This window comes from Bombus flavifrons, chromosome 8 (assembly GCF_040668555.2).
Source record: "Bombus flavifrons isolate JBK064 chromosome 8, iyBomFlav1_principal, whole genome shotgun sequence".
NCBI classification, from domain to species: domain Eukaryota; kingdom Metazoa; phylum Arthropoda; class Insecta; order Hymenoptera; family Apidae; genus Bombus; species Bombus flavifrons.
The window spans coordinates 16,027,065-16,041,707 of NC_138449.1; the positions used below are offsets into that span (position 1 = coordinate 16,027,065).

The 14,643-nt window shown below is 46.0% G+C and overlaps 1 protein-coding gene across 1 annotated transcript; it reads right to left on the minus strand.

Annotated features, from left to right (window-relative positions):
* Nucleotides 1–6,203: 6,203 nt before the first annotated feature.
* On the minus strand, nucleotides 6,204–10,616 carry LOC138182719 (facilitated trehalose transporter Tret1). Its single transcript, XM_069118835.1, has 6 exons — nucleotides 10,434–10,616; nucleotides 10,182–10,354; nucleotides 8,721–9,250; nucleotides 8,325–8,630; nucleotides 7,848–8,050; nucleotides 6,204–7,721 (listed from the first exon to the last, which is right to left on the minus strand). The coding sequence occupies exons 2-6, from the start codon at nucleotides 10,261–10,263 to the stop codon at nucleotides 7,409–7,411; spliced, it is 1,434 nt and encodes a 477-aa protein (XP_068974936.1). The 5' UTR covers nucleotides 10,264–10,354; nucleotides 10,434–10,616; the 3' UTR covers nucleotides 6,204–7,408.
* Between the last annotated feature and the right edge of the window lie 4,027 nt (nucleotides 10,617–14,643).

Genomic DNA, 14,643 nt, shown 5'->3' on the forward strand with positions numbered 1-14,643 from the left:
TAGATCGAGAATTAAACGCTAATTAACGTCTCGTCGTTCGGCTAATCCGCCCCACTCAAAAAGGTAAATATGGCACGAAGATGGTTTCGACGGTTTAAAATAGGACAGGATGATCCATTTGGCGAGATCGCATCTTGCGTCATGTATTTTTAATTACGCATGCACGAAGAAATTTCGATACATAAGAGAAGCAGATGATCCCGGCGTCGAATCTCGTGACACGGCGCGTCTTCTCCTCTCGTTGCAATCGGTATTTTGCCTATGCACATCGAGAGACGCAATCCTTGAAACATCGGTAGAATTTCGTTTTGCAATTCGTTTAAACGGTATCGTACGTGTCGCAGCAGAAGCTTATTTGTAGCTCTATTATTTAAAAAGAAAAAAGAAGGGAACGAAGGATAGATCGAACGTGTGTTCTTCGATAAAAATAAAGTCTAGTTATCGCCTGCGCGTATCCCACGCAGCTTCCTCTCTGCAACGTCGTAAAATTCGACGCCGTACAACCACCATTTGATCCACGGTCCCAAATCGCTTGATTAGAGCCCCGTTTCCAAAGATCGCGACACCCTTCTTATTCTTAGCTTTTCCGATCGGCGATCGGCCGCTAAGAACGCAACGTGTTTATCGCCTCGCAACTGTATCGTTAACATTCGACCATTTTCACCATTGCCATCCTGAATTATAACGCAACCGCGAACAAACGTAATCTTATCGATAATTGTATGGAATTTCGACATCGATCCAACGCCAGTTTCGGCGTAGGAGTAAACGAACGAGCGTACGAAACGGCTGGCAGATTGTAATCGAATCGAAATCGTTAAACGTCAACCACGCGTGTTGACACGAATCCTGCCGATCAACGACAACTACGAAAACAAAATCGTCGTATCGATCATAGCAGATCAATCGCGCGTTTTGTTTTGAAATTAATGGATTAATTCGTGTCGACCACTCGTAACAAGCGATCTTCGACGACAGATTTTAATGAAATTCGCGCGATATCGTTGTTTAAATTTGTAAAACGGCTCGCGCTACGAATTTCTTCGTACACATAAGCGAGATAACATTGTCCGCGGATAAAATCGGTTACGCACGATCGATCGTGTCAATCGTATCATGATCGAAAAGCGAAGACGCGCGCGCGCGTGCTTCCAAAGCTTCGAAAGCGTCGTTTGGATTTAAAACGTCCAACGACGAAGACGACAAAGACGATGAATAATCGAGCGGATGGTTGTTTCGATTCGATCGAAGATCGTCGTTCGTTCTACGTGATTCGCTCCATGGCGACAACCGCGAATTTCGTTCAAACGCAAACCTATCGCACGAACCGACAGGATCCTCTTCGCCTCTACGACGTTGTTGGTGAATTCGAGCTTTCCATCCGATTCGAAACGTCGTAAATACGAAAAAGTATCGAGCTTATCTGCGCGTTAATCATAGTAGCGCTAAAGTCGTCGAATACCTATCCAATATCATGATTTTGTCGAAATACGTGGTTCTTTAAAACTTCAACGACATTAGATTTGGAATAGGTTTTACTAGATTTCGGAATACGTCCGAGAGTTTCGACCGCCATACAACGCGAACTTGAGACAAAAAGGATCGAACGACGAAATCTAAAATCTCAAGCTGAAAACATCGCGCAAAGTACGGTGGCGACTCGGTGGCAATTATATAATCTAATCTACGGATCGAGAAACGTCTCCGAGACGTTGAAAACCGTAGGAAAGGGCGGGCGCTTACGTACATCGATCGATACGCGAACCTTGCCTCGTAATCAGCCAACATACGCGAATGGTAAAAGCGACGCGACGCGACGCCGATGAATCGTCCGTCGCCGTTTACTCTCTGTCCTTGCTCGAGACGTCACTAGAGTCCCTCGTACGACGATCGATCGGCTATATTCAGCCGCTAAACGATTTAAGAAATTTTTCCTATCGTTCGACGAGAGACTCGTGCCAAGGATTACGTTGGCCGGCGAAGTGCCGACAGGCTACGTCGAACGTCGAACCTCGAACGTTGTACGTCGAACGTTGAACGTCGAACGTCGAACGTCGAACGTCGAACGTCGAACGTCGAAATTCGAATCTCGAGAAAAGGAAACGGTCGAATTTCGGGAAAACGAAGAGGATCTCTACTTACGTTTCTTTAACGCCGACGGCGTCTGGTTCACCGGCTAAAAATTCACTCGCGAAAAATTCCTTGTCGTTGCCAACGACCAAAGCTCCTGCCATTTTCGGGCCTTTTTCCAACAATCATAGAGGCTACGACTGCGACGATACGATGGGCGAACGAGAGGATCGCGTTTTCCGACCGCTGCGTCCAGCTGGAGACACGTCGGACGACGTGGCTTCGTGAACGTTGACTCGATGACAACGAGCTTCGATATCGCCTTCCTTATCCTCTTTATATTCATGAAAATTTGTTCTTTAAGAAGAAATAACGTACGACGATGAGGCGACAAAGGCACCGTCAGAGGGGTGAATAAATTAGAAGAGAATTAAGGGAAGTTATAACGAGACCGTAAACTCGAGAGTATAATAGGACAGGTAGACGAAGTTCCGTGGATCCTGCTGCATATTAAACGATATATTCACCAAGCAGCCAGTATCTATATCCAGTTTTCGACTCTTCCAAAATTCTAATCGTACTCTCTATCGAATCCATAACTTCCTAAACTCGTACTTTCGTAATTATTCTCGCTTTTCGTTAAACGCTCCGTACGTTGTAAATCGCTTAACACCGATCGGAACGAAACGGTAATTTACTCGCTAAACGACGTTAAACGTTTTTCGGCAACACGCTCGACGAGCTAATCCAACATTTCGCGTACTCTCTCGACTTTCGTAAATTGGTTTCGTTTTCGCGTATTCGAAAAATATTTCGAAAAATTAATAGGTCTCGGTTTTCATGGTCGGATGGTAACCGTTGGCACGCTATTTACGGCGGCCAACGATATAGTACGATGGATCGAAAAGTTGCTGCAACGGAATTTGCATAAACACCTCTCCGTCGTCGCAAAAGCTTCTTCTCCGTTGACTTTCTCGCGAATGTCGTCGCAAATATCCGCGGCCCTGCCCTTCTGCGAACTACGATACAGCGTAATAAGCTTGCACACGAGCAACGAGGTTCGCTCGGCGTTGCGGGAAACACGTGAATTTCGATAATTAACGGTTACCTCGTATCTAGCGAAGAATGTTGGATCGATACGATATTGCTTTTTTAGTCCTTCGAGTACTTTGGCGTCGAGTGTCGATAAATCGACGATTCGATCGCGATAAAAAATGAGGCTGAAAAGATTGTAATAACAACTGCGAAGTAAGAAAGTACGAGCTGATTCGAACGAGGAAAATAAAACTACGCGAGTGGCAGGTAGCAATTAGCTATTATCTATCGGGAATCGACGTATCTCGTCTCCCTTTCCCCCCAACGAAGTTTCGTCCAATTCTTTCTTTCGTTGGATCGAGAAGGCTCCTTTGCTCGTCCAAAAGAGACGAGAATCTTCGAATCACTGGAACGAAGAACATCCGAAAATTGCGTCCGCTGTTCTCAACGAGAAAGTGTTATATCGCGAATCGCGAACGTTGAAATGGACTTTTTCCCTTCTGCTTTAGCGTAGCCACTTTTATCGAGGCAGATACCTACGAGGCGTCTACGTGCATTTACAACGCAAACGGTGCCCACGACCGTTTCGGAACCGAACGAAGACGACACCTCGAAATTAATTTATACGCGCGTATTTTCTTGCCACCGCGTTTTTTCGTTCCCAGTTATCGTTCGTGTCCGTTCGTCTCCGTTAACGTTCGTCTTGGACGAGACCAGCGTTTAAACGACTTTTTGCTTCGACGAAGAGCGTAATAAGGAAGATAGCGGAGGAGGAGGAGGAGAAGGACGACAGAAAAAACCGTTTAATTTTAAAAATATAGTCTTTTAAAGAGGTACAGCCTTTTAACGACGTATCACAGTTTGCGTTCCATGTAATATTAACCTAGCTCGATGAAATATTTCGCGAATAATTTAAAAATCGCCACGTTACTTAAGAAGCTTGAAACTTTAGAATCGAGAATATTTACGTGGAAGCAAGAATACTCATTCCCTGGAAAGGAAATTACCTCTACGTAAAACACTCCCGGCGGAGTGTATTTCTCTAAAAAAAAAAAAAAAGAGAACGATTCTCCGATTTCTACTCCCGAATTAAGAATTCCATTCGCACACCGTGTTCCAAAGCGATCTCTCAAAAATCCGCCGAAAGCGCCGACCGATCGAACACACGCGAAACGCTTGACCCGAAAATTTCGTCGTGTCAAACTCTCGATGCTTCTCGAGTACGCGTACTCGATCACGTACAATTCCATGGAGGTAGCTCGTACCTCTGCATACCCGTTCGATTCGCATCACGAAATTTCGCGGCAGCTCGATCCTGAATTCAAATCTAATACAAACTCGATCGAAAGTTGGTCCAAAGCTAAGCTGAAGGTAATCTAAAGCCAACTCGATGCGAAACATACTTACAATCAGGTTACACGGACGGTTACGGAGAAGGACGACGATCTACTACGCGGTATCGAGCCGAATGTTTCGGCAATTGCTCGTTTCTCGACACGCGCAAGCTCGATCGCCGCTACATATACCGCGGCTACATAAGCCGTGGCTAACGAATCCGCATGTGCGAAAATCGTCACGTTACGTGGAAAGTTTCTTCTTTGCCTGGTCTATTTTCGTTGGCAACGATCCTCGAACGAAGGTAGACTCGTGACCGCGCATGGTAATTAAGGTAGGTTGATCTTTTCGGGGATTTCATTGAAAAGAACGAAGAGGAGAGGAAGGGGAATAATGGCAAAAGAAGCGAAGAATAGCAAAGTGAAAGTGAGGGAAACCCAAGTACCGGGTACCTGACTCACTCGGGGACTCCTTCGATTCGGCAATCCTCTCCAAAACGCCATTAGACGTTACGGGACTGGTATCGACGACCAACGTTTCCCGTAACCGACGTTACGCCATCGAAACCATTCCGGATTTCTTCAAGGATTCCCGTGGAAAGATGCTACGTTAGATATACGTCGTATATAACGGCGTTGCTTCGTATTTATCGGAATAAAATACCGAAATCGATTTCGATCGTCAGAGCGCAGCAACGAAACGAGTTAAAGTCCCAGTAGAGACTTTTTAATTGGTCGATCGAACGTACTTCGACGCAGCGATGCTCCGTACGATAAATACGTGCGTCGCGTAGCATGGAACAGAAGCGAAGAACATTTAGGAACATCGTCGAGGTTGCGCATCAGCACGCCGCGTAGCTCAAACAGCCTGACAACGCGTAAAGCGTGGAGCGGGAAATTTCTCGATGACACGCTTTCTCTGGGAAACTGAAACCAGTTTTAGTTTTTAGGCGCGATCGGTAGTTGGTGTACGAGGTGACGTAGACCACTGGTCACCGTCGACTCCGATAACGACGACCGGCGATCGGCTTTCTTTGTTCCTCTTCGTTTACGTTTTCATCGGAAAATTTCGATCCTTGTAATTACGTCGCCGTGCGAATCGTAACTTTTGCGAGACTCGACGCTCACCCGTAGACCGTGGATCGTGCGACGTTCGATACGTTTAACACTCGTATCGCGGTTTTACCGCGTGAAACAAATAAACGTGCCGCTATAATCGCGTCGACAGGTGCTAAAAATCGGAAAATTGGGAGCGCAAACTGTATCTCGCGATCGAGGAACACGAAGCGCGAACATCGAGTAACGTAGGCGATCGATGGTTTCTCGACTTTTCGTCGTCACTCCGATTGCTCGGAATATTTACACAGACACGGAGGCAATTGCACGGACTAACGGGACGATTGTCGAGTACCTGACGTCATTATCCAACTTTCTCGAGTACCACGAACAACCTTGGTTCGAAAGAAAAGTGGCCGCTGTTCGATTCGTTCGGATAAAGTTACGTCATACGCGTTTTCAAATTTCTTTTACCGTGATTATCTGTACATATAGCCGTGATTGCGTTTTAATGACACCGAGAATTACTCGATCTAACGATCGCTGTATGAAAATATTCGCGAGCATATCCGTGATTTCGTTCGTTTATTTTGATTACGTTGGTTGGCGGCGATTAACTCGCAATTATCCTTTTTCCGTTTTCCGCGACAGAAGGAAGACCGACGAATACAACGAAGAGGAACGATTACAAAGGAACAATAGCTCGCATACGAGTTTAATATTTACGCTTTATTGTACGCAGCGTGATTGTCTTCTTACATTTTTAATATTATAAATCTTCTTATACGTAAGAAGGTAAAAAAAGTCGAAAAAGTCAGTGAATCGTGACGTCGAGTTTGATTTTTACAACGGATACTTCTGTTCTACGGCCGTGAGAGCGACGTCGTGTACGATTCGTCGATACGATCGTGTCAAAAAATGTATCGTAAAGGTGGAAAAAGGAGAAATGGGAGAGAGAGAAACAGAGGCTATAAAGAATTACGCGTCGATCGCTCGATCAGCAGACTAGACGATAGCCTCGCGGCAGTTATCGTGGTTATCGGCACGAGACACTCGTCCCGCGGTCGCCGTATCCATATCCTCGAGAGATCGAGGAAAATGTAAAATAAAAGACGATAGCGCGAGATACGTGGAACGCCCGACGATGCAACGGTGAATCTTTCCATTGTGAACGTCATCCAGATAATCGTCCACTCGCGATAATGATGTCGGGCGTGGGCACATTCCACGACCGCGGGATCGACATTACGAAATTAAACGACCGAAAAACGAGAAACTCGGTGTTGCTGCTTGTCGCTGGGGTCACAGCGAATCGTCGCGATTGATTCGCCCGAACGAAAATAAATTGCTTACGAGAACAACGATCAAATATGAATCGACGATGGAGCACCGTATCGAACGGATACGCTCTCATACGGGCAATAAATACAGGGACGTGATAAAAATTGCAAGAGGCAAAGCGTCGATGGTTGGGAGAGGCGATGTCGGAGCTTTTTCGGACGTCGGTAATTCGATCGAATAAAAATTACGGTTGTACAACGGACAAACAGCGTCGCGTTAGCCGAGGGCATATTCGATCGATCGCGTTCTCTACCGCAACGTCCGCGTTCATTTCGCGCGAAAGCATCTCGAGCACTTGGTCGCGTTGCTCGCAACAGCACCGCGCGATTGCTCGATAAACGAAATAATTAAATCGATCGGATTCTGTTCGTGATTTTGTCGAAAAAATAATAACAAATCGATTTTAGGCGACGATCGTGCGCGATCGATAAACGAGATCGACGATAATACGACGACGCGATCCGATCGGCGTTTAAAAGCGACGGAAAGACGATTCGAACGCTTCGAGTGGACGAACGTACGAAAAGGTTGGAAATATTTTTCTAACGTTAAGATCGTTATCGATATCGCTTTCAGGCGATAGCTTTCATCTGTTGAAGCGATTTATCCACGGTAGGGCCACCTTGAAGTTCGTCGTGGATCTGTTGGTAGGTTTTGCCCTTGGTTTCCGGGACCAAGACGTGCGTAAACGCCGTGGCGCAAGCCATCACCACGGCGAAGATCCAGAACGTCATGTCGGTACCTAGCTCCTTGTTCATCATCGGGAACGTTTTCGTTACGATGAACACCAACAACCAGTTTAACATGACCGCGACACTGGAGGCGACTGCTTTTGTTTCCGCGGCGAACAGCTCACCCATCAACATCCATGGTACCGGACCCAATCTAAAAATAACAGATCCGTTTCATCGGACCGACATTTAAAAGTCTTTCGTCGATACTTCGAACTTTCCACCGAGAAGCCTATCGAACGTTCGATCCGAACTCGTCGAATCAGAAAAATCGACTTACCCGATGGAGAAGGCGACCATGAAGACGATCAAGGAGGCTAGCGGCAGCCAGCCCAGCGAGCTGACGTCGTTTCCGCCGTCTTTCTGCTGGAAGTAATATCCAAGCGCGATCAGGCTGACCGACATGATGCCGGTGGAAATCATGAGCAGCGGCTTCCTTCCTGCTCTATCCACGATCAACGCCGCGACGCCTGACATTACCAACTGCGCATAGAACAACGTTTACACCGTCAACGTCTCTCGCGAACAGATCGCTCCGTTAATTCGCGGCTGGATTACAGCAGTCTCTTGCAGGAAACTGGAATCGGATCTTGTCGGGCAACCGGATTACCGCGACGAAAAGTTTCCTTCGATCCGTTTGTCGCAAGTGGCACGAACCTCCGAGAACCGTATTTACAGTTTCCGAAGATACGATACGATACGAACGTATACGTACGATACGAAGATCGATCGAGGAAATACGTTAAAGCGAACAAACCTGAACCAACGCGACGAGAATGGACGCCAGTTCCGGCGCCATCGAGCTTCCGGATGCCTCGAAGATCATCACCGTGTAGAAGATGACGGCGTTTACGCCGGAAGCCTGCTGAAAGAACATCATACCGAAGGAAGCGATCATAGCCTTCTTGTTAACCGGGTCTTTCGCCATGTCGGACAGGCTGGGCTTTTTGCCCGCGCTGGCCTCCGCTTCCTTTTGCATCTCGTTCAGTTCCTGTTTCGGATCGTAGTCCTCTCCTCTGAGTACCGACATGGCCGACGTGGCTTCTTGCTTTCTGTTTTGATTCTAAAAGTATCGACGGATCGTCAGTGAAAGTCGACGGTCTGAACGTCGTAGCCGTAAAAGCTGCGAAGATAGAAATTCTTCGTTACTAACCACCAACCAGACGGGAGATTCGGGCATCCAATAGAAGGTAGCCAAGAAGAAAGCGACGATGAGAGCGCACACGAGCGCCAACATGGTGTAGTTGAGAACGCTTCCGAGGATAAACGCGACGAAAATTCCAACGGTGAGGAACAGCTGAAATAGCGCGCCCAGCGTTCCCCTGGTCGAGACTTCGGAGATTTCGGAGATGTACGTTGGTCCGAGGACGCATCCCGCGCCAACGCCGATACCGACCAAAAATCTGGCGATGTAAAGAAGCTTTACTTCGGTCGCCACGAGGATGATACCCCAGGAGGCCAAGAACGGAACGGATAGCAGAAGAAGAGACTTTTTTCGTCCCATTTTGTCGGCCATCGATCCCGAACCTAGAGCACCAGCGATGGCTCCCAGTGCGAGCAGAGAGCTGATCCAGGAACCTTGTTCCTTGGTGATGACCAGCCACGAATCGGCTGCGTACAGCTGTGGAAGCACCGGCGAGGTCCATGCCAGAGCCGTGCCCACGCCGACCACCAGTATACATGCTGGAAAATAAAGCTTCCGTTAAAACGACTGCGAACTTTTCAAAAAATTCCTCGAAACCGTCTGCCCGATTTTCACTCGCAACTTTTATTTCGCCCACCTAACGCTCGTCCATCGATCTCACGGTTTACGTAACTACGCAATTATCTGCCGATAATTGTACGTTCTACCGACACTCGTGTATTACACTTAAATTCAATTATAAAATTGCGTCACGTCGACGGACGACGAGGCACGGCCAGATAACGTCGAGTAGTTGCCAGAAAATTCGTATCGCGAATGTGATGAATACGCGCGTGGTGAATACGAAGGAGGCAACTCGTACGTGTAAAATAAAATACCGTAATAATCGACCGACCTTACGACGGGTATCGGACATCGAAGAGACTCGTTGTTCCGACCGGACGATTTTCAGGATATCTTCGAGTCGCAAATCGCCGACTCCGCGGAACAGTAACTCCGTTGTCTCGCGATCGGTTCCAACGAGAACGTGTATTTTTCCACTCTACGTTTTATCAGTATCGCGTCATTTTTTCCACGGGTATACACAATCGATTTTCAAGTAAGTTAGTTCGAAGCAAACAGAAATCGAAGGTAAATGGAACGATAAAAACGAGCAGCTTTGAAATCTTGAAACTTTTTAATGGAAAGTTTCAAAACGGTCAAAAGGAATGGCTAACGCGTACGTTACCTACCTTTTTTTTTATATTTTATATTTTATAATTATATACTACGAACTAACTTCGTTAATTACATCGACGCTCCGACGAGACTGTCACTCTGTCTTACCAACTACCCCGCTCTCGTTCCATCGAAACGTCTGGCATCTCGATAAACTCCGAGTTACGACGAGCATAACGAAGCTGCGAGAAATAGTAAAAGAGGAAGAAAACGGAAAAGGTTAAGGCGGATTGGCCGTTTCCGTGGAAATACCGGAAATAGAAGCGAGGTACTGCCACAGCTTCCTGCTCTCCTGGCGGACGACCGCGTCATTAATCATTCCCGTGCCTTCCATTTCCTTCGAATTAGCGTTCCCCTGGTCGATCGGTGAATCTGCACTCGAAGAACGCCACGTACCACCACCACCACCAGACCGAGACGATTTACTGAAAAATCAGCGATTCGACGATTGAGCGGCCGTTCGACCGTATCGAATCGCAATCGGTGACGAGCTTCTTCCTTTACCTCCTCTTTCTCTCGATTCTTTCTCTTTGCCTCTCTGCTGCGAGAAAATTCGAATCCTTCAACGCGAAAAACGAGCACCGTTTATCGATGTTGGAATCGACGCGACAAACACTTTAGGTAAACCGCATATTTCGGATAGAGCAGAGACGATCGAGTGAAACCGAATGATCTCGGTGACAGCGAGGGGCCAGCATATATCGCACCCGCCACTATCTCACCATCATTATCACTAGTCTCGTTTATTATCGCTTATAATCAAAGGAAAAAAAAAACAGCCGTAGAAATCACGACGACGTATCGATGTTTACGAGGAATCTGAGCGTTAGGACGGGTTACGTTCGTCGATTTCGAAGAATCGAAATTTCTGTCAGAAAAAGGAGAAGGTAAGAACGATGCTTACAATCCTGACGAATTATAATCGCTCTCTTATACGCCGAAGTGGCGAGAAAGATTTTTCAGAAGCAATTAAGAGCCGGTGGTGCGCTTCTCCGCTTAATTTCGCTTAATTTCGCTTAATTTCGCTGGTACCTTCTATACGTTGAGTTTTCAGAGAAACGTCGTGCGAGGTGGTGCAGGTGAAAATTCCACGGTAGTCTCCTCCGTCTTCCATTATACGCAAAATATTGCGAGCCGCTGTTTCCAAGCATCAACCGTCGACGAGCAACGTTTATTTAGGTACAAGGTGTGGTACCCTTTATGGAAACTTCTGCTTGAATTCATTGGAAACACGACGTTGGATCGATGGATTATACTATTGTGCCATTGGTTAACTAGCGTACGATGTAATTCGCAATTTCATTTGCATTCGACGAACAAACGTGTACGCAGACGGTTTATCGATACGTACAGAGTATATTCGACTCTGAGTTTGGCTAGGGGATTCCAATTAAATCCCGATTTAACTAAAAGCCTGCGATTCGAAAAACGTACAACATTAGCCGAACGATAATTACCGATGCAGCGGCACGTTGCTCATCGATATCTGTTCATATCGATCGCGATCGAAGCGACGATCGTTTCGATTGCATCGCACAACGTGTTTGTCATTTTCGTCCTTCTCGTGCTCTCTTGATTCGAAAGAAATGCGCGCACTTGCGTTATCGTGCTTTTTACGTCGTTTGTAAAATACAAAATAAAACATAAACCAACGTGTAAAAATTCTTTCTACGCTTATCTTCTTCTTTTTACAAGTAACAGGCGATTCTTCCCTCTTTGATCGATAAAATTACGTTTCTTTTCATTAAACGTTAAAATATGAAACATAGCTACCGTGTCGTTTAAATCGCCGCTTTTCCATAAGCTTGCGCTTAATTTCCATTAATCCGAGTAAATCGTTCGGTAAACAATTTTTAAACGTGCCTCTTCGATCGATTTCTTTAAAATCCTCATGGATCAACGTTATCACTCGATCGTGTTTCGAATCGTCGTCGATCTAATCGCAATTCGATCATCGACAGAAATTTTAGTTTCTTCCATCGCGTTAGGACCGTGCCAGGCCGAAACTCGAATCTTCACCGATGCAATCTCCGTTTTCAAATTATTTCCAAATATATTGTCCTTTAATTTTAACTTTTTCCTATACATACAGCCGTCTTTAACCTTATAGCTCGGCTTTGATCTTTAACTTACGAACCAATTTACGTTCGATCATTCTTCTTATACATTTTTGTTCTGTAAACATTTTTTCAATAACGGCATGTATATTTGCCAGCCCCTGTACCGATGATAATCTTAAAATGAAATTTAAATAACGACGTTAAAATTTTTCAATCGGGAAACCAGGAACAGCTGTAAGAATGTCAGCCCCTCGGCGCGTTTAAACGCACGAAGCGAAACGAGCGAGTGGAAAAATGTTAAACGACCCGTCCGCGATGTTCTTATGCCGAAAGGAACTCCGAAGATAGAGAGTCTAAAGAGTCAGCCGTTGCGAAGATCCGAACATCCAGCCTGGACATAATTGCAGGGAAACTCGAAACGAAAAGGTACCTGGCCGCATCGTGACCGTTACACGTAGGGATTGTAATTGCGACGAACGGTGACCGCGCAGACCTCGTTATTCGGCAATTATAAATTGGTTCGCTGGCACGTGTACCAATGACGAGCGATACGTTATCTTCGTAGATCGAGGTTGGTCGAGCCACCGCAGGAATTTAATTATTCGAACGAAGCTCGTCAACGTGGACGTGCTCCGCTTCCGGATACCGCTGGAAATTAACGGGAAGACGTAATTCTCGGCACCGTTTTACGATAAAGTTCGTTTCGAAGAAACCGATTATGCCCGAGAGAAGCAGAAACGGCCAAAGTAAATTATTCCATGGATGTTTCATCGATGATAAAACGGCGCGTAAACGTTAAGCGTAAACCCGCTATCGATATTTGAAAACAGCGTTCTAATCGAAATATAATTGGGGCGTTATAATCAGCCAAAACGCGAACAAAAGCAATTAAATGGGTCGATTTATCAAGCGGTTCGATTTGATTTGATCGGTTAGGACGTGCTTACTTCACCGTCGAATCACCGTTATCGGTTTCTCACAGTGCTCGTAAATCGCAAATCGAGAACTCACGTCGCACCTTGGCGATCGAATCATCGCCATTACTCGATACTTATTCCCTTTTCTCGAGCGGATCTGCGAAAAAAATGAAAGAAATAAATGGAAGCGAAGTAAATTGGAAGGCGTGAAAAATAAGACGCTTCGATGTAATTAGAGGACTCTGATCGTCCAGCGACGAACGAGGAAGTCGGTAGCGAGCGGCGAAGTGATATACGAGCAGCGCGATAAATCAAACGGTTGACAGTGAAACTTTATCTTAATTCGTTTGGAATTCGTTAAAAGAATGGGGAAGGAGCACCGTCGATAAATCTCGGTTTGATCCCAAACGATAAGAAACACTTGCGCGCGCCGTTTGCAATCTTTATCACGGCGATGATACGGCCGAAGAAAAGAAAAGAAACTACCGAAGGCAAACTTTCCGAGATAAACCGACGACTTATCAGCGACATCGGATTTTCCCTCCGTGATTAAACGTCCAACCATGATCTTGCTTTAAACTATAATATACGGTAGTCGCTGCGATCTGGTCACGATCTAAATTAAAGCACCCTGCAGCGACGTCGATCGATTAACAGACAGATCGACAGAGTCGCATCGATCGTTTCACATTTGCTTTCTCTAGCGTAGAATCGAGCCAAGGATAACATCGAACACTCGCGAATTTATTTTCCTTTACCTTTTACCTTTCGTAACATCAATTGCGCAGCTTTCCTCGTCTGTGATTCGTTTGATCGTTCATTACCAAAGCTATACACATATCCTACTGACATACGTATAAATAAAGTGGTAACAAACTGCTCTGAGAACGCGATAGACTGGCGAATTACGCTCTTAAACGTACGCTATTATACGGAAATCCGGAAATCGAAGATCGCGTTTACCGAGCCTTTAAACGATTTTGAAGTGGAACGAACTGCGGTAACCGCTACCGTTAAGTTCACCTTCGCCAGATCTCACCTCGCCGCTTTAAAAAACTGTAAAAACTGGTTTCCGATTTCGGTTCGATCGGATCGTTCTATCGTTCTTGTTGCCACATTTTTGTCAGAAAATTTGCGTCGAAGCGCGAAAAAGCTTCGCGATAGAATAATTAGATGGCAACGTCCTCGAGAAAAGTACTCGGGTATCGATTAGGTTTGCGATCGATCACGAACGCCCAACCGCGAAATACGTTTGCGATACGAATCAAACTTTCCTCGTTATCGCCGACACGTCTTGCCGCCAGTCTTTCTTCGTTTACGTCGACTTATTATTTTCAATTTTACGGAGAAGCGTCGGAATGATCGATCCCGCCAGAATGTAACAGCTTTCCATCTCGGAGTTCATGTTCGCTAACTCGGAATTTATTGCGAGCGAACGACTGGCCAGTTTTTATTGCCTTGTTGCGCGCTTCCAGGGAAAACCGTGTTATTTCGTGGGCTGACCCACTTGCCGGTGATCGATTCGGATCGCGTGCCGCAACAAGGTAACGAAAAGTCAAAATGAGAAGTGGCGCGTGGTCTGGCGAAAAGTTAATTAATTAAAACGTAGGAAAGGCAACGAGGATGATGTCGGCGAGATAGAACCTCTTCCGCTCTACGTTTTCTACGTGGCTAATGAAAAAGTAATTATACGTTGAATGACGCGATCCCAGCTGACCTGGATGATGCTGCATCCGA